Source organism: Filicampus tigris, chromosome 3 (genome assembly GCF_054856515.1).
Source record: "Filicampus tigris isolate MCC_2025a chromosome 3, RoL_Ftig_1.0, whole genome shotgun sequence".
NCBI lineage: Eukaryota > Metazoa > Chordata > Actinopteri > Syngnathiformes > Syngnathidae > Filicampus > Filicampus tigris.
The window spans coordinates 64,880-89,254 of NC_141219.1; the positions used below are offsets into that span (position 1 = coordinate 64,880).

General features: G+C 53.5%; 1 protein-coding gene across 2 annotated transcripts; it reads left to right on the forward strand.

The window, feature by feature from the left end:
- Positions 1 to 1,227: 1,227 nt before the first annotated feature.
- trpm1a (transient receptor potential cation channel, subfamily M, member 1a) lies at positions 1,228 to 24,366 on the forward strand. 2 transcript variants are annotated; one of them, XM_086025556.1, is made up of 28 exons: positions 1,228 to 1,439; positions 2,987 to 3,063; positions 4,076 to 4,271; positions 4,407 to 4,620; positions 5,111 to 5,235; positions 5,695 to 5,866; positions 5,947 to 6,121; positions 7,084 to 7,207; positions 9,161 to 9,233; positions 9,333 to 9,433; positions 9,748 to 9,921; positions 9,994 to 10,128; positions 11,470 to 11,520; positions 11,681 to 11,821; positions 12,706 to 12,735; positions 12,819 to 13,111; positions 13,218 to 13,446; positions 14,702 to 14,833; positions 14,906 to 15,046; positions 15,600 to 15,728; positions 16,153 to 16,404; positions 18,089 to 18,281; positions 19,384 to 19,404; positions 19,514 to 19,658; positions 19,741 to 19,958; positions 20,354 to 20,486; positions 21,874 to 22,220; positions 22,594 to 24,366. In XM_086025556.1, the coding sequence occupies exons 1-28, from the start codon at positions 1,353 to 1,355 to the stop codon at positions 22,908 to 22,910; spliced, it is 4,425 nt and encodes a 1,474-aa protein (XP_085881682.1). In that variant the 5' UTR covers positions 1,228 to 1,352; the 3' UTR covers positions 22,911 to 24,366. The 2 variants fall into 2 exon arrangements, with proteins under 2 accessions (XP_085881682.1, XP_085881683.1); XM_086025557.1 differs by having other exon boundaries at positions 18,089 to 18,263.
- Positions 24,367 to 24,375: the final 9 nt, after the last annotated feature.

Consider the following 24,375-nt stretch of genomic DNA (forward strand, 5'->3'; position numbering starts at 1 on the left):
GCCTCGAAGCACAATGCGCCACATGAGTCCAACGACCGTGTCTTCGCGCTAACATTTGATTTCCACCAGTAAGGGTCACTGTTGGCCTACTCGTATGCAAGAAAAGCTTATGAGTGAGGCGCTGTGCTGCGCTAGTTGTCGCCGGTGGCAAGGAGGAGGACCCAAAAGAGGAGGGTTGTGGGGGGGGGGGCTGTTGGAGGGGGAGCAGGAGGCCAAAAGGAATCAAAAGTATTCCAGTTCAAGAAAGCAAAAAGGCAAACAAGGTACTGGGTGCGATATTAGCAAAATCGCAAGGATCAAAACAAACTCAACAAACACGAGGACTTTTTTTGCACCGGCATTTGAAAACGCACTGAAAGAAAGCAGGCGACTCCATACAGACAAATTGACGAGACGACGGGGGGCACCTGGACAGGACACAAAGGGTCGGAGGGAGCTGATTGGCTAACACCAGGGACTGGCATGACAAGCACAGGGGGAGCCAAGAACTTGATGAGACAGACAGACCGACAGACAGGCCGACAGACCGACCGACCGACCGACAGACAGACAGACAGACAGACAGACAGACAGGCAGACAGACAGACAGACAGAGAGAGGAACACAAAGAAAACATGAAACTCACGTCAACACCGGAGGCAGAGACAGAGCATGACACGAGAAACACAACTGCGTACCTGCCAAGTTGGACACTTTTGTACAGGTGGAAGCACCTTTTCAAACGGGTACATCGCCAATTTCCCTACATACAGATATGGAAGGGCAAATGGCAACTTTGGCAAGATTCAGCAGACCGACCGGCCGATATGCTCAGTGGAGGCTCAACTTGGAGCTTGAGACTTGCTTGGACAAGTTCGAGACACTTGGCACTGCAGGCCTGCTGGGCCGTCAGACTCGCTCACAGCTAGCGTGCGCGCGTTAGTCGTCGGCTTTCCATTCCAACCATTCAAAGAATCAAGCGTCGGTTGATCCAGAATCATTTGCATCATCGTGTCAAATATCAACGGAAATGAGGTTGATGAAGCGAAACGATGAAAATGTTGATTATGAAAAAATTTTTTTAAAAACACGCTAGTGTGCGTAGTGATGCGGAAAGAGTGCAGAATGACGCGAATTGTGGCGTGGCGCCGCTGGCTGTGTTGGCCTTTTGTGCTCCGAAAGTGGATTTTCCGGCCATCAGCGTTTATGAAATCTCCGTCGTGCATTAAAGACGACTAATCGGGATTAGTGAGGCCAGTCCGTCGGCCGGCGGCGAGCGCAGCTTTGGGGGGACGGCAGCGGCGGCCAGAAGATCCCGAGGCTGGAGGACGGTGAAGCCGACCGAGCGAGGGACACGCGAAGACGCCGGCGTGATGATGGACGGCAGAGGAAGACGAGGAACCGACGGCTCCTTCAAGCGCTCGTCCATTAAACGCAGCGCCTCGTCCGGGTCGCAGAGGGTAAGTCAAACATTTTCAAACACACTGCGGCACATAGTGGAAACCTCTTGACATCGCTAGTCGCGAGCATGCAGGTAGTAGACACTTGGGGCACCTTTAGGCCCGCAGAGACAACTCGGAGTCAACGTGATGTCCCCTGTGACAAGTTGTCGCTGGGAGACTCTTTGAGATTTCCCAGATCCAACTTGAAGTCCACATGACAACGTGACGTTCTTGGAGCAATTTGGAGACAATGGTACAACTCACTTCAGGTGCACAGACGCATGTTGAGGTGCTCAAAGACAACTTGAAATCCTCGCTGAAGATACAAGGGAAGACTTTGGGGAAAAAAAAAAAACTTGAGCTACTTTGAGATCATTTGATTCCCTCTGCATCCTGCAGGCCACTTGGAATCTTTGCAGCCAACTGGCCGTACTTGGACATGAGCCGATGTCCTCTGAGAAAACAATGAAGTCTCGGAAGACAACTTGGAAGTCCTCAGAGGCAACTTTGTGAGACGACTTAAGGAGACACCCTATTTCCTCAAAAACAAACTCGTGTCTCCAAAGAGAGACGACTTCATGTCCTTACAGACAACTTGATGTCTTCAGAGAGAGACAACCATGTGACAGCCGGAGTGTCTCTGAGACAACTTGCTGTCAACAAAGACAACCAGAAGTCCTCCAAGGAAATCTTTGGAGACAGCATGTTGCCAGAGATAACTCAACAGCGACTTGATGCCCACCTTTGGATACCTTCCGATCCTCAGAGACAACATGCGTATGTGTGTGTGTGTGTGTGTGTGTAAATGTACTGCCTGTATGCATATGTACATAGAGTGTGTGCATGTGTGTGTATGACGGCGATGACGACAATGTAAACGAGGCTTAAGTTGTGTTCATGTTAATCCTCCATTATGCAGAGTGCAATGTCACGCAGCGTGTGTGTGTGTATGCGCGTGTGCGTGCGTGTGTGCCTGAGCACAATGAAACATTATCACAGTGATTTAAAAGCTGAGCGGGATTATTTATCTTCTATGATTATTGTGTAAGCGGATTGGAACCATCAAGAAATGGAAAGCTTCACCCTCACAATAATTAGTCCGATTCTTTTACACGCACACACACAAACACACGCACACACACACCCACCCACGTTCAGGTGTTGCAGCAGGAAATGACACAGAGGTTGATGAAAAACATTTGGATTAGTTTTATTTAAAAGCACTTTTGTGTTGTAATTGGATTTAACGCTACACTGACAAGGTGGTAAAATACACTGAAAAGAGGCAATGTCATAAACAACACGCAAACAAATACACTCAAGGAAATCCCACCAATCATTGAAAAAAAAAAAAACGCTGTCAGAAATACACTGCCACAATAACGCGGTAAAACACGGTGACAAATAACACGCAATATGTGGCGCAAAACAGCATGTGGTCAAATTGGGCCATTCGGCCGATAGAGAGATGGATGGAAAGGTCACTGCAAACAAAATCGGGCGGCTGTGAGAAATGCACGTCCACCAACAACAGTAAACATGCAGAAAAATTCTTCTCTTTGCAGCTGCAGAGAGCTTGGATCGAGAAAACCTTCCAGAAGAGAGAATGTGTACGCATCGTCGCAGGAAAAGATGCCAGCAGGTACGCGCGCGCGCGCGCGCACACAAACGCGGCGCCAAAGTTCGTCCGGCCGGCTTTGTCGGCTTATCCGCGGTCGCTCCGTGGGGGGCGGCAGCTGAAGAAGGCACCGGAGGTCTTTGCCAAGTCCCAAAAAACGTCGAAGGAGAAGAAGAAGAAGAAGAAGTGGAGCAACTAAGGCGCGACGTGTCGAAAGTTGAGCATGCGGCACCTGCCACAACGAACATTTACGATTTACAGTGGCCAAAGACGCAATAACTGACCAGGATCCTTCTCCCGGTGGCCACAATACGACCGATGGGATTTTAAACTAAAAAGAACAACTTTTGCGCCATGGGCTGGGCGATAATTCAATATCAATCTGTATCGCCATTGGCACGCTACCGCTGTCAATAGAAAACGCCTTCGATAAAACGTTGGATAGAAAAACATCCGAAAGTAAACCCGATCGCGGCATTGTGTGCGCTGTTGCGGCGCGCAACAATTGTTTCACAAAACAGATGCCACAAAAGCAACGGCGGACAAAGGAGCAGAAAACGGTCGACACGGGTTATACAGGTGACGAACAGCCCGTGTCAGGGGGCGCGGTAGCCCATACTCCCAAAGCAGCACCCTCAGTCACAAGCGTCTTCCGGGACCCTGCCGAGGGTGTGGATCTGGCCGGCTTTTCCCCGGTCGGGTCGGGTCGGGTCGGGGCCAAAACCACACCGCTCCCCCAGAATCTCGGGTCGGACGTGCAAACCTCCATGGCAAGCAATCGGCATCGGGAAGGAAGCTCCAAGGGACAGAGTCCAACGCCTTCTCCAAGTCCACAAAAGACATGGATACTGTCGGGGACCCGACACCGGTGGCCTCCAGATGAGGCCCTGAACGGAGCGCGCCCCGGCGCTGCGCTCCGGATGGGCCGAGTGGCCCGGCCCAGCCCGCCGCTTCTTCAGCTTTCGGCTTTGACCCGGGCCCGATTGGGCTCGGAACAGCAAAGACATAATGTGACTCTGCGCTGTTCCCCTCGCAGGTGCGGCTGCGGCCAGCCGGTGGCGCAGCACTCTGCGGTCCCGGCGCAGGAGGAGGCGGAGGGGGACGGGCCCCTGGTGCGACTGGAGGCCCGAGCCCCCGAGCGCTGGACCCCCCTCAAACACACCCGGGCCGCCCCCACCGACGCCTATGGCGTCATTGAGTTCCAGCAGGGAGGACACGTCAACAAGGCCATGGTACGGTGCACCACAAATCCTCCAAACTACTTGACTCTTCCTTCCTCACAAATCCCCAAGTCCACGTTTGTCTAGATGGGCCTTGACTTTGACTGGCAACCTGCCCGGGGTATAACCCTCGCCCCCCCCCCGCAGTACATCCGCGTGTCTTTCGACGCCAAGCCCGAGTGCCTGCTGCAGCTGATGGTGAAGGAGTGGTCGCTGGAGCTGCCCACGCTGCTCATCTCGGTCCACGGCGGCCTGCAGAACTTCGAGCTGCCCCCCAAACTGCGGCAGGTCTTTGGACGAGGCCTCATCAAAGCCGCCGTCACCACCGGGGCCTGGATCTTCACCGGCGGCGTCAGCACCGGTAGGCCCGAGTTGGTTGCCAAAAACAGCGCAAAGTTCGTGCATGCCTCCAGTTCTGGGTGAAAAAAACCCTTTCGTAAAATTAACAACTACCAAATACATATATATATATATATATATATATATATATATATATATATATATATATATATATATTATTTTTGTCCTAAGCACAAAAACAACATTTTCTTCAGGTTTGGATAAAAAAAAAATCCTCTCAGAAAATGAAATTCAAGATTTTATATTTGAATTTTGGCCGTTTTAGGAAAACAAACTTGCAGTATTGTTTTGAATCTATTATGACAAGTATGATTAATGATGTTAAAAGAATGGTTGAACTTAATTCTATTGAATGTGATTTTAAATAACAATCGACATATTTGAGCTTTTTTTCTCCTCCTCATTTTGTCATGCGCTATTGAATGGACAATGCCAGTTGAGTGGAATTGTACTGCAGTGGTGCTGGAATGTCCTTTTGAACGTGCGTGCAGGCGTGATCCGCCACGTGGGCGACGCCCTAAAGGAGCACTCGTCCAAGTCTCGCGGCAAAGTGTGCGCCATCGGCATCGCGCCGTGGGGCATCGTGGACAACAAGGACGATCTCCTCGGCAGAGACGTACGTGCGTGCACGCGATGCGATGCGATGCGATGCGATGCGATGCGATGCGATGCGATGCGATGCGATGCGATGCGATGCGATGCGATGCAAGAGCGCAACGGGCATCCGAAACAAACGTGCCCGCTCACACACACACGCACGCCCACGCGCACGCACACGCACGCACGCACACGCACACACCTTTGCTTTGCATTCGACGACACGCTCGCACAATGGAAATTCACCGCAATTGATTCCAAAGTCTTCACTTCATTGTCACGGGACTTTCCCTTTGGAGTTGCGTACTCAAATTGACCAATTGATCCATTTTAGGGGGACATTGCAAAATCTCGTCGACGTGCTTGAACTTTACAACATCGTCATGTTTGGTCTGCGTTGGTTCGTTTGTTTGTTTGTTTTTGGTTTTTTTTTGTGAAAGCTGAAAGCTTTGCGCTCGGCGTCTTGCGGCGCACGCAGGTGTCGCGTCCGTACGGGACGATGGGCAACCCGCTGAGCAAGCTGGCCGTGCTCAGCGCCAGCCACTCGCACTTCATCCTGGCCGACGACGGCACCGCCGGCAAGTACGGCGCCGAGGTGCGGCTCCGCCGCCAGCTGGAGAAGCACGTGGCGCTGCAGAAGATCAACACGCGTGAGTGCATGGCCCCGGGACGCCTTTCTACCCCGCCCCGCCCCCTCATACGGCTGGCTCCGCCCACCACCTGTGCGCAGGTCTGGGTCAAGGCGTCCCCGTGGTGTGCCTGATCCTGGAGGGGGGCCCCAACATGATCTCGGTGGTCCTGGACAGCTTGCGGGAGGAACCCCCGGTCCCCGTGGTGGTGTGCGACGGCAGCGGGCGAGCGTCCGACATCATCTCCTTCGCGCACAGATATTGCCACCCCGACGGGTGAGTTTCCGCGCCAGCTTGGGGCGAAGGCGTGACGGCAAGTGAAGTCAGTCGCCTTGAGCTTGCGCTCGTCACCAGCCTTCGGAAATCTCGAGGCGAGTTGGAGGTTCGTAAAAGTGCTACTTTGCCGCCATCGTGTGTCAAGGTCAATTGAGGAACTTTGCTCAGATAAAAGTAATATTTCGCAACCATCTTGTGCATCTTGTTGCCGAGGACCAATGTTAGAGCTTCATTTCAACCAAAGTAGCGCTTTGCCGCCATCCTGGGGCATCTTGCTGTCAAGCACCTATGTGATTGAGAAGCTTCGTTGAGGTAAAAGTAGTGCTTTGCCACCACCTTGTGGCATCTTGGTGCAAAGGACCAATGGCGGAGCTTCATTTTAACAAAAGTAGTGCTTTGTCGCCGTCCTGTGGAGTCTTGATGTCAAGGACCAATGTTGGAGGTTTGTTTAGACCAAGGTAGTGCTGTGGTATCTTGGTGTTGAGGACCCATTGAATTGAGCAGCTGTTTTTTTTTTAGACAAATGTAGTGCTTTGCCACCGCGGTGTGGCATGTTGTTTTCAAGCACTTCTATTGAAGTGAATTCAGGAGCTTCAGACAAAAGTGGTGCATTTCTCTCATCAGAGCTTCGCTACTTGCGACAGGGCTCAGGCCCTTGCACCCCTCGGAGGTGGGGAGAAGTCGAATTGCCCATAGGTGCCGCAACATGGCGGCAAAGCACTACTTTTCTGTCCGCCAGGGCTACGGCATGCCTCACTTCAAGGCAGTTGCTTGGCACCAAGATTGCACAATGTGGTGCCAAAGTAATTCATCCTCTCTGAGTGAAGAACGAAGGTTCGGTTTTGGAAAAAACGGCATTGCGTTCACGCGCGCTTCTTTGGCTAGCTAGCTTGAATTTGGCCATGGACACACACGTCCCTTGGGCGACTGCAATCAATTGATTGTGTTTTGCTGCCTTTAAGGTCCGTGAGCGAGGGCGTCAAGGAGCAGCTCCTGGTCACCATTCAGAAGACGTTCAACTACGGCCGAGGCCAAGCGCAGCAGATCTTCCTCATGGTCATGGAGTGCATGAAGAAGAAAGCGCTGGTGCGTCGCACGCAACCTGCCTCGCCTACCCGCCTCGCCTCGCCTCGCCTCGCCTCGCCTCGCCTCGCCTCGCCTCGCCTCGCCTCGCCTCGCCTCGCACTCGCGCATCCGACTTGCCGTGGCTCCCCTGAGCGCCGATTTCCGCTGGCAACTGACCGGCCGTTCGGGAAACTCCCAATGGCCACTGCGCCCCTTCTTACCGCCTGATCCTTGAAAGTTAGCACGCTTAAGCGTGAAACTTGTTATGTTAGAATGGGAAATGCATCACGATGAAATGGGAATGTCTTGACGGGAAATTGAGCACTTTATTACGTGAAACGTTTGTGAAATTGACCTGCACGTTAATGTGTTGCAACGAACAAGCACAAAATGGTTTGAGTGCAACTGCCAAGAAAGGCACCCAGGGAAGCTTGTGTGGCAAGAGTGAAAGGACGCCCTCTGCCAGCGCTTTGACCGGCAGATCGGGAGGCTTGTTATTGCCCATCTTCTTTTTCCACAACTTACGAAACGCTTTCAATGAATGCGCCTCATTTCCAGGAAAGAAATGGCTGACTCGTGTGTTTTTGAAATCCTTTTTTTTCTTTCCGAAAACTAGCGGGAAAATGGACAAAATTGAGAGTCCCCTCGCCCAAACTGTGGAAAAGCGAACGGTACGAAAACGAGGCCGTAGGACAAGTGAGGCCAAGAGTTCCGCGGCTAACGCGCTTTAGCGCCGCTCCGATGGGCACGGCAACACATAGCGGCTGAAATCTGACCGGCCGCGGATATTTTGTGCGGTCATGTGACCTTCTGAGCTCAGGCGCATTGTGGGATTAAAGTCACACAAGAGTCCATTAGAAGCAAATGTGAAGAGAACAATCCCTCTGTGGCCATGAGGGAGGCTTAGCGAATGAGTCGGCTGTCGTCACCAATTTCTGCCAATGTGCAACGGTGTCTCAGGTGAGCTGCCATTGGTCAGTATCTGAGCCCCGAGCTACTTGGATGTCATCTGCAGTCGATCGCCTGAGTTGACAAAATGGCCGCCACTTGAGCTAGCTAAGTTTTTAGCTAGGGTGCGTTTCTCATATTCCACAGAGGCAACATCCATCAGAACGCCTGCTGTGCATAGAACCTATTCTGGAAAAAAAGATCTTTGGGTTGACTTTGCCACTGTCAATACTTGCTGAAGACTAACAAAGTGTAATCGAGCAGTGTGGAAGCGTATTTTGCGTCAAGCGGTGGCACCAGATGGCCGTCTCCGGCGCTTGGCGGGAAATCCATTCGGCTTCCGGCCTTGCATTCAAATGAAGCGCGGCCGCTTTAGACGCCAAGATGGCAACAGCAGGTCCCTGCGTTTTCCCCATCCATGCCTTGAAACGGGCCGTCCCAGGTGCACTTGGACCTGCTGCGTTTTGTTTCACTCGGCACAGACGGGCGAATAGTGCGTACGGCGCGTTGCCTTAGTAAGTCGTGCAGTTGAAGTCAAAGAGGAGGAGGCGGGGGCGCGGCCGTGGCTCAGGAGGCGGAGCTGGCGGTCCGCAAAGCGAAGACTGCGCCGTCGGAACCGATCGCGCTCGGTCCGAGTCAGGCGTGCCGCGCGTGGAGCTCGCCGCCCCATCGATAGCCGTCGCGGGCGCTTTCGCTGGTTGAGGGAAAAGGGCCGTCGAAATCACACGCATAAGTCCGACGTCACATCCAAACGGCCGTCGAAGCAAAAATGGGACTTGATTTCCACTGTCTGCAGCAGCCCACTGTTGAAATCATTGACGCTCTGTCAAATGAGCACAGCGGCCACTCTGCTAAGATGTTGCGATCGCAAATGGTGGCGACAGCCTTCAAACCAATTGCGGTCGAAAAGAAGAGTCAATTGCCGGCGTGGCTGCTGCTGTTCTTTGGCAGAGACGCGCCAGAGAGTGGAGGGAGTAGGAAGCAGGAAGTAGGAAGCAGGAAAGGTGACTTGCTGTCTCCTTTCAGATCACGGTGTTCCGGATGGGCGGCGAAGGCCAGCAGGACATCGAGATGTCCATCCTCACGGCGCTTCTCAAAGGTCAAAGTTCAGCGGTCCGCATCACGTGACGGCCACTGATGGTTTGGGGAATTGACGAGCCATCGACGGCGGCTGACTGGCGTGCGCTTGTGCGTGCAGGAACCAACGCCTCGGCGTGCGACCAGTTGAGTTTGGCTCTGGCCTGGAATCGGGTGGACATCGCTCGCAGTCAGATCTTCGTGCACGGACACCACTGGCCCGTGAGTACGCTCGCACGACGCTTCGTGTCGCCAAGATTCTGATGGTCAACGAAAGAAGTCGCCGAAGAAACATTTTGGTTGACGAGAATGAAATCAAAATGGAAATGCTTTCGAAAGAACAAAAACGATCTGAAACTACATGCGTGAGAGTGACTAAAAGTAACCAGTCGAATAGAATTGTAGCCAATGTCCGTTGTTTTGGTCAATGACTATGACACAAGAGCTCAGGAGTGGGGGCGGGATTTGAAAGGGAGTGATTGCAGCGTTGCAGTACGTGTATCCATTTTGGACACGACGTGTGTGTTGGTGCGCAGCCGGCGACCTTGAGTGAGCGTCCCAAAAGCCCGGCGGCAGGACAGCGTGCGGCGGCGGCGGCGGCGGCGGCGGCAACCAAAGGGAAAGCTCGAGGGAAGAAAGGAAAAGCGGGGAAAGGCAAAGCCGAGCCCCCGGAGGAGACGGACCCCAGGAAGCTGGAGCTGCTCAGCTGGGTAAGATGAGCGCCGCCGCTGCCGCCGCCGCCGCCGCCGCCGCCGCCAATAACCTTGACGGCGCCGCGGCAGGTGAACTCCCTGGAGCAGGCCATGATGGACGCCTTGGTGTTGGACCGCGTCGACTTTGTCAAGCTACTGATCGAGAACGGCGTCAACATCCATCACTTCCTCACCATCCCTCGTCTGGAGGAACTCTACAACACGGTCGCACGAGTGCCCGATTGACACCTGACACACGGGCCACGTGACCAGACGGACACACAAGACGTGACAGACATGCGTGGCGCGGGGCCAACACTTGATTGCTGCTTGACACACGGGACAGACTCATGTGACTCTCGACTGAGTTGTGTGACAGTCACACGTGACGCTCGATATGACCCAGACACACACAAGACGTTACTGACAGGCAAGCGGTGACATCCGCGCCACACGGAACCGAGACGTGACGCACAAATGGCGCGCGACTGATGACTGACAAGCTCAAAGATATGTCACCCGACTGATGTGCAATACATGTGACTGACACATGTGTCGGACTTAAGTCACATGTGACTGATGCCATGACTGATGCATGTGACACGTGACTGACACAAGTGATTTCCATATAACATATTCCTGAGGAGGCGGTCGACCGGTTAGCACGTCCGCCTCACAGTTCAGAGGTCGCGGGTTCGATCCCACACTAAATTGCCCCTCGGTGTGATGGTGAGTGCGGATATTTGTTTGTCTCTGAGTGCCCTGCGATTGGCTGGCAACCAATTCGGGGTGTCCCCCGCCTACTGCCCGAAGAGCAGCTGGGATAGGCTCCAGCACGCCCGTGAGCGACCCTTGTGAGGAGAAGCGCTATCGATAATGGATGGATGGATGGATGGATGTTACTGAGGTGCTGACACACCTGACGGACTTGCGTGATACATGACCGACAAGTCAAACATGTCCGACGTGCAAGCTATGCGACGGACGGACGTGACAAACGTGACAGACTTACATGGCACGTGACTGACACGTGACATGTGAGTGACACCTTTGACGTCACATGTGATTTGTGTGCGACATGGCTGACACTTGCGACATGTGATTGACATAGGTGACAGAGTCCTGTACGTACAGGTGACTGAGCCATGTCAGATATTCAAACGTGCCATTTGTGGCATATGTGGCTCTGCTGCCCGATGGGACGCGTGACTGACATGCGTGACATGTGAGTGACGCATGTGAGTTAGATGTGACTGATATGCGACAGACTTACCTTTTTTCGCCATAAGTGTAAGAGCCCAACAAGGGCTTATTCCGTCCATAGTTGAATCGTGGAATTTTATCCTGCCGAATATCGGAACGGGCCTCCCCAAAATCCAGATGGGGCAGGCCCCCGTGTCCACCGACGGACGGCATCTCTATGCCACGCGTCAACGCGCGACCGACACGTGTGACGGACGAGCCGATGGCGTTGACGCTTGACCGACACGCGTGACGCACGGGCCACGCCCGCTGCGCCGCCTCCTTCCTTGGCTGACTTCCTGTTTGTGCCGCCGCGTTCCGCAGAAGCTGGGACCCGCCAACACGCTGCACTTTGTGGTCCGGGACGTCAAGAAGGTCAGTCGCGCGCCATTGGCGGGACCTGACGTCCTTCGCCCAGCCCCCACCCCCTTCAAAAAAAGAAAACAACATTGAAAGGACACCTCTTGGTGTTCTCCACGGTTCTTCAGTCATCGGCCCGCAGACAAAGCGATGACTGGCATGACTTTTGTTACAGGGGAACCTCCCTCCAGACTACCAGATCACCTTGATTGATATCGGATTGGTTCTGGAGTTCCTGATGGGCGGAGCTTACCGCTGCAATTACACCAGGAAGAGCTTCAGGGCACTCTACAACAACTTGTACGGCCTCAAGAGGGTGAGCGTCAACACTCGGCTGCACGTTTCCGGCTCCGCTCCTCTCGCGCTGCTCCAAACAATCGGCAGCCCAAGTACACTTCGGCGGTATTGAACTTATTCTTTGAACATTTGCGTTGCCTTTACGGTAGTGGAAATTGGTCGAAGTTTGTCGACGCAAACGAAAGCCCGTATGAAATGGTAGGCGGACCGGATGACTATTTGGTCCAAAAGGGCCGGCGGCGTCTGGAAGGCGCTGAAAGGGACCGCCAATTCGGAGTCCAATTATTGCCCAGCTCTGGTCATTGGTGCCTGTCTACCTGCGTCAGTGTGCCTTCGATCCCTTTGGTGGGTTTGATAAGCACGTTAGCATCCAAGTTGGAAGGACGCAACAATCGACGAGTTCGACGTTTTGGGTTGAAGGTCGGGGTCCGCAGCAAACCATTCGCGTTTTCCCCACAATTTTCTCAACTGTCATTCTCATCCCTGCTTTACTCTCGTTCAACATTAGTCTTGTTACCTTTCCCATCAAATGTCATCTTTATTCCTTGCAAAGTTCTACCCCTAATATTTTGACTATCGTCACCTGGCTTCCGGATGTTTTTTTTATATTTTTTATTCTTGTTTCATTTTGAGTTTGCTTTCCTTTGGCTTTTTTCCTTTTTCACATCTACTGTAGCATTCACCCCCCCCCCCACACACACAACCCCCCCCCCCCCCACGTACTAGTTCCACTTTATTCCTGTAACCTTGGAGGTTGTTTTTCCCACAAAATCACAACTTCATTATCAGTGTTTGGGTTATTATTTATTATTACGCTGCCACTGAAGAGTTTAGTCCTTTCGGAGATGCCGCTCGGTGTCAAAAGTTGGACAAGCGACCATCTCGTTGACCTTTTGTCTTCAGCCCAAAGCCTTGAAGCTGCTCGGCATGGAGGTAATCGTCCCGCCCGCCCCCGCATTGTCGCAATGCGCCGTCGCGGCGGGGACAAGACAAACGTTCTCTCCGGCCACCTCCAGGATGACGAGCCTCGCCCCAAGGGCAAGGGCAAGAAGAACAAGAAGAAGGAGGAGGAGGTGGACATCGACGTGGACGACCCCGAGGTGAGCCGCTTCCAGTACCCCTTCCACGAGCTGATGGTGTGGGCCGTGCTCATGAAGCGCCAGAAGATGGCGCTCTTCCTGTGGCAGCGCGGCGAAGAGGCCATGGCCAAAGCCCTGGTGGCCTGCAAGCTCTACAAGGCCATGGCCCACGAGTCGTCCCAGAGCGAGCTGGTGGACGACATCTACCAGGATCTGGAGAACAACTCCAAGTGAGGACGCGCGCGCTCACGGCCTGGCCGGGCCGGGCCGGGCCGGGCCGGGCCGGGCCATCGGCCGGCGACCCCCATCCTGACCGTGTCGGGTTTTTTGGGGCAGGGAGTTCGGGCAGCTGGCCTACGAGCTTCTCGACCAGTCATACAAACGGGACGAGCAGGTGGCCATGAAGCTGCTGACCTACGAGCTGAAGAACTGGAGCAACTCCACCTGCCTCAAGCTGGCCGTGGCCGCCAAACATCGAGACTTCATCGCGCACACGTGCAGCCAGATGCTGCTGACCGACATGTGGATGGGATGTCTTCGCATGGGCAAGAGCAACAGCCTCAAGGTAAGCGCGCCACCCTCCCGCTGTCCGCAAACGGCAACGTCAACCGGATAGCGCGCCGGCCGCATGCCCACAAAAGCGGGTTTTGTCGCCCGACGAGCCCCGGCAGCAGCGCCGTCCAGTGGGCACTCTGGGGGGGCCGACGGCCATACGGCCCGATCACCACTTGTCATGATGTGTTTTTCTTGTTTCGATGACGTTTCTTGATGATGTCTTGAGCCTCTTTTTTCATGTCCTGCTTGTCAGGCCTCGTTTCTGCCTGTTCTTGTTGTCCCGCTCCCTCGTGCAAACCAAATCAGCTCCCTCCAACCACTCGTGTCCGGTCCAGGTGTTCCTCGTTGTCTTGTCACTTTGCCTGTATTTCGTTTACTGGTTTCTTTCAGTCCTTTTTAGTTGATTGTTTGTTGTTTCTGTTTGGGTCTGGTCTTGTTCCCAGTTGTTGTGAGTCTCTTGTCTGTTTGAGTTGTTACTTTGGTGATGGCGAAATGAAGAAGGAGAAGAAGGAGAAGAAGAAGAAGAAGAAGAAGAAGAAGAAGAAGAAGAAGAAGAAGAAGAAGAAGAAGAAGAAGAAGAAGAAGAAGGCCTTTATTGATCCCGCAATGGGGACATTTTCAGTGTTACAGCAGCAAAGATATAGGTCACACAGAGACGGTGGCACAATGTAGCCGTTAATGTACGACATTAGCAGCAAACATTCGGAAACAAACCTATGTAAATAATCGCAGTATCTGTGTATCTACACTTATACCCATGTATATACACACTTACATACATCTACATACGGAGTATGAAGAAACACTCCTATAGCCTGTACATAGTACAGAGGAAATGAAGCTTCAGGAACCACTGAAGCATTCTGGTCTGTTGGTTCAAAGCCTCTCGAGCGCAAGTAGTAAAATTGCACTTTTCGCAGTAGCTACGTAGTGCCAATATGGATTAAGTCCGAAACTTAGCGTTGTCAGTACAGTGTTTGTGAATATACAGTAACGAGGAATGATTTGGAAACTGTCAGAATTCTTCTGGAGATCAAACTCAGGCAGGGGCGTGGTGGCCACGGGGAATCTCGTGAGACGCCCAAAAGGACGGTCCGTTCTCAGCTGAAATTGCCACGCCTGAGGGTCGGTCCACCCTTTTGCCAGCAGAAAAACTTGAACGCAACCTGAAACGCCGCTCAAAGTATTACAGTGTTTTTGCTTTTGCCTGACTTTGTCGTGCCGGCTAGCGCGTAAAACCTTCCCAATGCCCATTTTGTCCGCAGGTGATTTTAGGAATCGTCTTCCCGCCCGCCATCCTCATGCTAGACTTCCGCCTGGGTGACGAGACGTCCTTCCACTCGTCCAAGGAGAACGAGGGCGCCAGAAGCAAAGACGAGGAAAACAAGTCCGGCAAAGTAGGAGTGCCCGAGTATCTCTCTGTCCTTTGGTCCTTCCTACTTTGACGGGAAGCTGAACTTTGGGTCCAGGACGCCGTGTCCAACGTGGACACCGTGTCCAAGAAAGGAGACGAGGAGGACAACCAGAAAAAAGGCGGCAGGAGGATTCCCATCGGCAGGAAGATTTACGAGTTCTACAACGCCCCCTTCACCAAGTTCTGGTTCAACACGGCGAGTCGCAGCCATCGGTCGTCATTTGCTCCGGCATTCAACCCATATCGGCTGAAGGACCGTGTCATACTAGCGCGCCCTCCGTCCTCTCCAACGAGACAATTCAGCGCACTAGTAGAACAACTACATATTACTAGCCGGGCAAATGTGTTACGAGTACCGTGACTCTCCTCAAATTGTGCGCGTTAACAACCCGAGCACACTAGTAGAACCTCGAGGTCTTGCGAGCGATGACTTCCCCACCCCTCGATGATATCCCCGCGCCTCAGCAGAAGCGATCGGATACATGACTACCAAAACTACCAAGCTACGTTACGATGGGAAACATTTGGAGTAGCGAGCGACAGTTTTGCATCGCTACTAATGTGTCACTTGCTCTACCGGTGGCAAGTCGTCCCACTGCCGCCGTGTCCGAGCGGTTCGGCCGACGGCCTGCGCCGTGAGGACAAAGAGCACGCTTGACTCACAAGCCGAATCCATTTTGGGACCACACACATCTTGGCCATTGAAAGCAAGGGAAGGCGTACAATGGAATCAACCTTTGTGCTTTCAGATCTCATACCTGGTGTACCTGATGTTGTACAACTACATCATCCTGGTGAAGATGGAGCGTTGGCCCTCGCTCCAGGAGTGGATCGTCATCTCCTACATCATCACGCTTGGCCTGGAGAAGGTCCGACAGGTAGAAACGCAAGAAGGAAGCCCGCGCACCACAGCCGTTTTGCTGGATTTGCTGCTGGGGTTTTTTCGGTTGACTTTTGTTTCCATTTGACTCCAAATTGGCGCTCCGTTTATCGCCTTCAGCCGGGGTACCCTTCCGCCGTCCGTTTATCCGCCATTTTGTCCGGCCGGACCAAATAGACGAGTAATTCGACAAAGTACCACTAGCGCCCCCCGACTATGCTTAGTGCGACTATTTTTGGAAGTTTCCCGTCTATCGTTTATCGCCTACAAAATGGGCGTCGGTCATACGCGGACCGCGACGTCACATATGCGCCATGCCCAGCTCTGTTGGTTTCCTCCTCCTCTTCTCAACGGTATCCATATTGTCTGAAGACTGTTATTGCGGGGGTTTTTTTTACGGTGACCGATTATCCCCCCTCAAGATCCTGATGTCGGAGCCAGGCAAGCTGAAGCAGAAGATCAACGTGTGGCTGGAGGACTACTGGAACCTGACGGACCTGGCGGCCATCTGGGTCTTCGTGCTGGGCCTGCTGCTGCGGCTGCACAACGAGCCCTACATGGGCTACGGCCGCGTCATCTACTGCGTGGACATCATCTTCTGGTACATCCGCGTGCTGGACATCTTCGGCGTCAACAAGTACCTGGGGCCCTACGTCATGATGATCGGCAAGATGGTGAGCGCCCATCCGCGGGAAACATCCCCCCGAACCACTCGGGCCCACTAGTGGAAGCATTGTAGCTTACTCGCGACTTGTTGTCCCACTACTGCCAGGTAGCACAAATGACATTTGCGCACATGTTTTAGGGGCGTGTCAGGTAAGGGTATGGGGCCCACAGCCGGCCTTATTTCGAGGTACTGCCGTTTTACGAGCGGAAGCCAAAGGCGTACACGTCGGACAGATGCCGATCAGGAAGCCCACCGCGAGTGGTGATGACCTGAGCAACTGGGATGTCATTTGCAGTCAACAGCAAGTGGCAAAATGCACGAATCAAAAGGGGCGGATTTTGCCGCTTAACTCGTATTCCACAAAGGCAACATTCATCAGACGACCAGTGGCTTTTGTCCATGTATGTTTATGTGTATATTTGTTTATTTGTGTGTTTGGGGGGGGGCGAATGATATATACAATCCAATACAATTTTATTTATACAGCACATTTCATAACAGCAAGAGCTGTAACAAAGCACTTTACAAACAATACAATAAATAGAACAAAAACAATAAAAGGCTGTGATACATGTATTAATAAATATAGACATAGATAATATAGACATAAATAATATATAAATAAAATATAAATAATGAAGCCAATAAATTGACATAAAACACTATCTACAATCGACACCGTGAAAGAGCCGAAAATTTCAGATCTGATCAAAAGCCCGAGAAAAGAAACGTGTCTTCAACCAGGTTTTAAAAATGGACATAGAGAGGCGGCTTGCCTAACCACCAATGGGAGGTCATTCCAGAGGGAAGGACCGGCAGTTGAAAAGGCTCGATCCCCTCTGAGGCTCCTCGTGGTGCTCGGCACCTCGAGCAGCGCCCGGTCCGCAGACCTGAGGCTGCACGCATAGGAGTGCAGGAGCTCAGAGAGGTACGCCGGGGCCAGGCCATTTAATGACTTATAGACGAATAAGACAACCTTAAATTGAACCCTAAAATGCACTGGCAGCCAGTGAAGGGGCCGCCAGAATTGGTGTTATGTGCTCCATCTTCCGAGCTCCACTTAGTAGGCGGGCAGCAGCATTTTGGACCAACTGGAGACGTTTGAGGGAAGACTGGCTGACTCCGAAATAAAGTGCATTGCAGTAATCTAGCCGAGATGGAACAAAGGCATGCAGGATGACTGTTTCTAAGTGCTGATGGGAAAGGAGGGGCTTTACCTTAGCCAGCTGTCTAAGGTGAAAGAAGCTCGACTTTACAACAGTGCTGATTTGCTGGTCCAATTTAAGATCACTGTCCATTTCAAAACCCAAGTTTGAGACTGTTGGCTTTAGATAGGAAGCCAGGTGGCCCAGGACAACGGGGTGGGATGGAGACGAGCCGCTGGGACCGAACACCATAACTTCTGCTTTCTTTTCGTTGAAATGTAGTGACATCCGATGTTTGTTGTCCTCTAGGCGGGCTAAAAGTGGTGTGTGTCCTCTTGGTGCGTGCTTGTTTTTGCGTGCATGTTTGGATGTGTGTGTGTGTGTGTGTGTGTGGGTGTGTGTGGGTGGGTGTGTGTGTGTGTGTGTGTGTGGGGGGGGGGGGTGTGTGTGTGTGTGTGTGTGTGGGTGTGTGTGGGCGTGTGTGTGCGTGTGCGTGCGTGTGCGTGTGTGCGGCGAGCCGGGTTGACGTGACTTTGCGCACCTCAGATGATCGACATGCTCTACTTCGTGGTGATCATGCTGGTGGTCCTGATGAGCTTCGGCGTGGCCCGCCAGGCCATCCTGCACCCGGACGAGGAGCCCACCTGGCGCCTGGCGCGAAACATCTTCTACATGCCCTACTGGATGATCTACGGCGAGGTGTTTGCCGACTCCATAGACCGTAAGACTAGAATTCATAGTAAGACTTCCCACCTGGGCCCGACCGCGCTTTCTCCCTTTTCTCGTCTACACTTCATGCACATATTGCCGCCCCCGCCTGCAAATATGTCACAAGCGCGACTGATGATCGATCGATCGGTTGACGGTGACCTGATGGCACACGCACAGACGCATCAAAAGACAAGCGCACGCGCGTACATCGAAAACACACACATATGGAGGCGAGAAGGCAATTTACGCACATGCTAGTGCACGCAAACACGTACACACAAAGCCAAGCTGATTCACACAGAACACCAAGCCACAGATACATGCATGCAAATGCACACAGCCGCACACACACATGCGCAATCACCTTGATGCACAAATACTGTATAGCGATGCGCACCACGGAACTCGCAAGCACACAAATATTTCACAGTCGCAGCTCCCTCCGATCCAGACACAGTAGCACATGCTAAGAAAAATCGGCAAGAGTCACGCGCACGCAACCTCGCCTTTACACAAGCAGAGGAACGCGTGCACAGCCAAGCTGCACATATATCATGCTACACACACACACACACACACACACACACACACAGAGCCACGCATTCCACCTACACAGTAAATTTGTTCGAGTACACCCGACTCCAAAAAAAGACGATATTTGGTGCCAGTCTCAACGGAATCAATTGAGACGGAACAAACCGAGACGGAAGCGATGGCGGAAGCCCGTTTAAAACGATAGGCGTGCCGGCCTATCGCCGATGACTATTTGGTCCGGCCAGCCAAATCGAGAGATGACGGAGGCGTAGCCACGCTGCTGACGGACGGCGAGTGACGGAGCCTCCATTTTCAGTCCAATTGAGCCCAGCTCTGCAGACACACACATGCGCACAAACGCCATGACAAATGCACAAACACGCACAATCTCACTCGTAAACAAAGACACGTAGACAGTGGGGGGGGGGGGCAGCAGCACCTGCGATGCATCACGCATATTGTTGTTGTTGCTTTTCTTGTGAGTTTTGTTTCGTCTTCCTGTCAGACAAGACTGACTCCTCCTCCTTTTCCTCCTCCTCCTCCTCCTTTTCCTCCCCCTGCCCCTCCTGTTCTCTTCTCTTTTTTTGGCCACTTAGTTTACGCCATGGAGATCAATCGTAAGCAACAACAATAATCCTCAATGGCAGTCAGAAGATTGTCGCACGTGTGCGTGTTCACGCGCGCGTGTGTGTGTGTGTGTGTGCGCGCGCGTGCGTTCCGCGTCAGCTCCGTGCGGGGACAACATGTACGACGAGGACGGCAAGAAGCTCCCTCCGTGTATACCCGGCGCCTGGCTGACTCCGGCCATTATGGCCTGCTACCTGCTGGTGGCCAACATCCTGCTGGTCAACCTGCTCATCGCCGTCTTCAAGTCAGCGCGCGCTCCGCTCGCTCGCACCGCTCGCTCGCGCGCACGAGCCGCCGTCCTAGCTTGCCGTGTGTTGTGGTGGCAGCAACACGTTCTTCGAGGTCAAGTCCATCTCCAACCAGGTGTGGAAGTTCCAGCGCTACCAGCTGATCATGACCTTCCACGACCGGCCCATCCTGCCCCCGCCCCTCATCGTCTTCCCTCACGTCTTCATCGTCCTCAAGCGGCTCTGCTGCCGATGCTTCCGCCGCCGCCGGCCGCCGCGCCGCGACGCCGACCGCGACGACACCCAGAGACGCCTGCGTAAGACCGCCCCCTTACTTACCTACGCGGCGTACTTGAATGACAACCAAATTGCAAAAGTGGTCCGAGTCTCACCGTCCAGCCAATCGATCAGCTTTCCCCCAAATGTTTTTGAGAGCGCGGCCATCTCGGAAATGGGACTTGGCTCACTTTGGCGCGGATGAATCGGGAAGAGTATTCATTTGAAGGCCATGCCTTTCCTCTCTTCTTTGAGGAAAAATGCTCTGAGTTAGCCCCCCCCTACTGGCTGGATTCTCTCTAGACGCCGCCGCAAGTTACTCCACGCAGCTCAACGTCCTTTCACAGCTATGTGAAAATGGAGTCGAGAAATTGCGCAGGGTTACGTGAGGCCGCTGATGGCACGGGTGACTCGGGCGTGCTTTTTGTGTGCGCAGAGCTGCTTCTGGGCGCGGACGAGCTGAAGAGTCTCCACGAGTTCGAGGAGCAATGCGTGGACGAGTACTTCCGAGAAAAGGACGACGAGAAGCAGTCGTCCAACAACGAGAGGATCCGAGTCACCTCGGAGAGGTTCGGCGCCGCTCTTGCTCGTGCCGTAGCTTTACAACCTTGGCTGCCTTATGGCGGGCAGGTGGGCGGGCGCAACGCCCCGTGACCCGAGGCCAGCCTAATGTTCATTTCTTGACTGGTGCCACTTAGCGAGCAGGAAGACGAATAGCAAGGAAACCTGCCAAAAGGTCCGAGTGTAATCTGTCATGCCAAGGTCGCAAATGAACATCCGCAATGGATCGAGTGATGATCCGCAATCAACAAAGGGCAAAGTAGCGAGGGACGCCGTATCCCACTCGTGCCGGCGGCGGCGGCGGCGGCAGCGGCGGCGTTCGTCCCACTCGGGGATGGCACCGGCTCGGAGATCCATCGGCGCTTCAAGTCCGGGCCGCCCGCCTGCCGAGCGTTGACGGGCGTGGGATCGCCTCGAGCGGCGTGTCAATCTCCGCCGCGGCGTCTGAAGAGGCTGGCCTCTCGCGGGACCCTCCGGTTTGGCCCGCCAGTGGCGCCCGCGTCCTGCCCAGCCGCTTCTCTCGCGGGACCCTCCGGTTTGGCCCGCCAGTGGCGCCCGCGTCCTGCCCAGCCGCTTCTCTCGCGGGACCCTCCGGTTTGGCCCGCCAGTGGCGCCCGCGTCCTGCCCAGCCGCTTCTCTCGCGGGACCCTCCGGTTTGGCCCGCCAGTGGCGCCCGCGTCCTGCCCAGCCGCTTCTCTCGCGGGACCCTCCGGTTTGGCCCGCCAGTGGCGCCCGCGCCCTGCCGTCGCTCGTGTCGCTCTCATCGTGGCAAAGTTTCCTATTGGCGCTTTTGTTTTCTTGGGTTAGGATCGGCAAAAACTCAAAGACGTACATTTCTCGCTGCTAAAGGGCCGGGAATAAGACTGACCTCGAACGTCGGGGATGAGACCAACTTACACTCAACGGCCCAGGTGACGGGAGCACGCGGAGACTCTCGTAAAAGGGTTCAAACTTCCTGAAGACTTGGCTCTGATAATCATCCAGACAATAAAGCGTCAGATTTACATGGCCGTACAAAAAGAGCATGTGAAGAACATACAAACAACAGGCTGAAGTTGGGTTGAGGGTTTTCCAGAGGGTGGAAAAGATGTTCTTGCGTCTGGGGGTCAACATCTAAAAACGTGCAAAGGAGATCATCTTCACGTTGCTTTGATGTTTTTCAACAATGCGGGCATGCTCGTGCATCAGAAACAGGTCAACGTGTTAAGAACGTGTTTCTCCAGAGGGTGGCGAGTGCGTTCGTGCATCGGGAAGAGGTCAACATCTCAAACCAAAAACAGGCAAAGAGCAGCACGCCGGCGTTGCTTTGATGACGGTTTTCTTCCAGAGGCATCACACTCACGCACCACGGGAAGCACATGCTGAGTGCCAGGCGCCGGTTTGTTTTTCCCACAGGGTGGAGAACATGTCCATGCGGCTGGAGGAGGTGAACGAGCGCGAGCACGCCATGAAGGCGTCCCTGCAGACGGTGGACCTGCGCCTGGCCCGGTTGGAGGAGTTGTCGGCCCGCACGATGAGCGCTCTGGAGAAGCTGGCGGGTGTGGAGTGGCCGGAGCCCGACCTCTCCGGGGAGAGCGCCGCGGGCGGCGGCGGCGGCGTCCCGGCCGCCGGCGTCCCGGGCGCCGATGCCTCCCCGCGCCGCCGCGGGAGCGTCGGCAGCGCCGACGGCGCCAGCCTCCACCGCTTCCAGTTGGAGCACCACGCCGGGAGTCCGGAGAGACGAGCGCCGTGCCCCGACACTGGTAGGACGGCGCCCCGCTGGGGTGGGAGGTGAAGCGGCCGTACAATGGGCCAAAACCCAGATGGGAGGAGTGGAACAACAAGTTTGGCGATCCTAAGCCTCAGCGATTTCAACTGAGGCTTCGAGTTAGGCTCTTTGAGGCTTCCGGTGTGAAGATTTCCTGAACATTTCCCCACTGTGGGATCAATAAAGGCCTTCTTATCTTAAGGCAGGTTTTTGAGCTACAGGTAGGCTTGGGAGTGCCGCCGTCGAGGTTTCACGCCACACTTGGGATTCCGCTTTGAGCGCCACGTCTGCCTTTGGCTTTAGTTCCAGGGCTACGGTTTGAAATTCGGGTTACAAGTCTAACCCGCTGTGCCACTTGCCGTCTCCAGGTGGCGTCCAATCGGCAGTGGGCCGCGCCCACTACGCGGATCAAAGCCCAGAGCCCGCTCAGACCTCGTCCAACGTGGACATCCTGGTCTCGCCTTGCGAGCGCGCCGATGACGAGGAGGCCGCCGACGACGACGGCAGGAGGTTCCCGGCGCTGCGGTCCAAAAGTCTCAACATCAACAGCGGCAAGAAAAGCAGGACGCCGGGCGCGTGCTCGCCGGGCGTCTGCTCGCCGTCGCCGCGCACACCCGAGGCGCCGCGCGCTGCCGCCAGCCTGGTCGACCTCACCCACCCGGAAGCGCGCCCGAGCCTGCCTTAAGACTTCAACGTGGGCTCAGGCGTGCATATCAAACAAACAATAAGCAACGACAAACAATTCGGGCAGTCGGGATTTAGAGTTATTGCCAAGGATTTGATTTGGCTTAACGTCAACAATTTCATCAGGGAAGAAACAACAGTCAACAATTCAAACAATGGCTCCAAATCATTGAAAATGACATTCAAACAGTAATTTCGTGAGAATGTAAATGCGTGTCGAATAATTGAAAGGAATTGAGGATGAAATGTACGACCGGAAGGAGAATTTGGATCGTTTCTTTCTTTTGAGCGCATTTCATCCACAACGCAATTTCAAACGCATCCTCACATACTGTCAAGTACAACATTTAAAGTCACGCCAAACAGAGGTGGATATTTGAAAACAAAGTCCAGAAATCTAAAAGAGCTTACTAAAAGTTCACTTTCTTGAAATGTCCCTTGTAGGGCCATTTGCTTTGCAGAATGGTCACATTGACGGCCCTGCAACCTGTTGGAGTTGCTTCCAACTCATTGAGAGTAAGCGATTGTGCCACCTACTGGTGTTCCAAATGCTGTTCAAGCCAGCACGCATGCGAGTGTGCGCGTGAAAGTCGGCCGAAGAGTTTGCAGTCGGACTCGCCAACGGACGCTCCGGATTACAGCCGAAATGGGCAAGACGAGATCGGTGTAACAAAAAACGAGTTTATTTATTTTTTCCCCGTACAAAAATTGTCATACGGCGTACACAATTTGAAATGATCAAAAAACGTATAAAATACGGGGAAAACGTACCAGTTGACAGGTATGAGATCGGAACAGGTGCGCTCGTTCGGAGGAAAGTTTCATTGCACCGGCAACTGAAATGGACAAGCGCCATGACAACCCGGGTGCGTGTTATTATGGCAGGATTTTACGGTACTTTCAAAAGACTTGAAATCAATGTTGATACGAAGGGAAATCACAATTGATGCAACAAAAGCATAGCTGTGGATTGAATTGACCCCAAAAAGAAGAAGAGGAACATTCGTACTCGTGAACACTCGTGAGCGTTTTTGGCTGTCTTCCTGCTCGCACTGACGAGCATTTTTGCGAGTTTCTTGAGTTCGCCACTTCTTTGGGGATTCGGAATTCTTTCAAAGGCCGTAAAGAAAGCGTGCTTTCTTGAGATATGCAAATTGCAATCATCAAGTTAGCAAACGACCGTATGACCCTCAACACAGCAGCAGGTTTTGCTCTTGGGACTTGTGTTGGCAAAGCGGTTGCCGTGCATGGTGACAAGCGGATGACAGATTGACAACTGGTACCGTCGCCATGGGCAGCCCACCAAAACGCTTGCGGCCCCCCACTCCAGGCACGGAGAGAAACTTTCTTTTGAATGTCATATTGATCTTACGACAGTAGCTCTTTTGGTGTAAAGAAATACTATTGTTTTGTTCTTTATCAGTAGAAAGACAACCAATAAAACCCTGAAAAAAGAAGGGTGCGGT

Excerpts from the sequence above, each read along its gene's own strand:
- trpm1a (XM_086025556.1), top strand. The coding sequence starts at position 1,353 with ATGATGGACGGCAGAGGAAGACGAGGAACCGACGGCTCCTTCAAGCGC. Across the intron at positions 1,440-2,986 it reads CCTCGTCCGGGTCGCAGAGG|CTGCAGAGAGCTTGGATCGA; the intron begins GTAAGTCAAACA and ends TTCTCTTTGCAG. Across the intron at positions 19,959-20,353 it reads CGACACCCAGAGACGCCTGC|AGCTGCTTCTGGGCGCGGAC; the intron begins GTAAGACCGCCC and ends TTGTGTGCGCAG.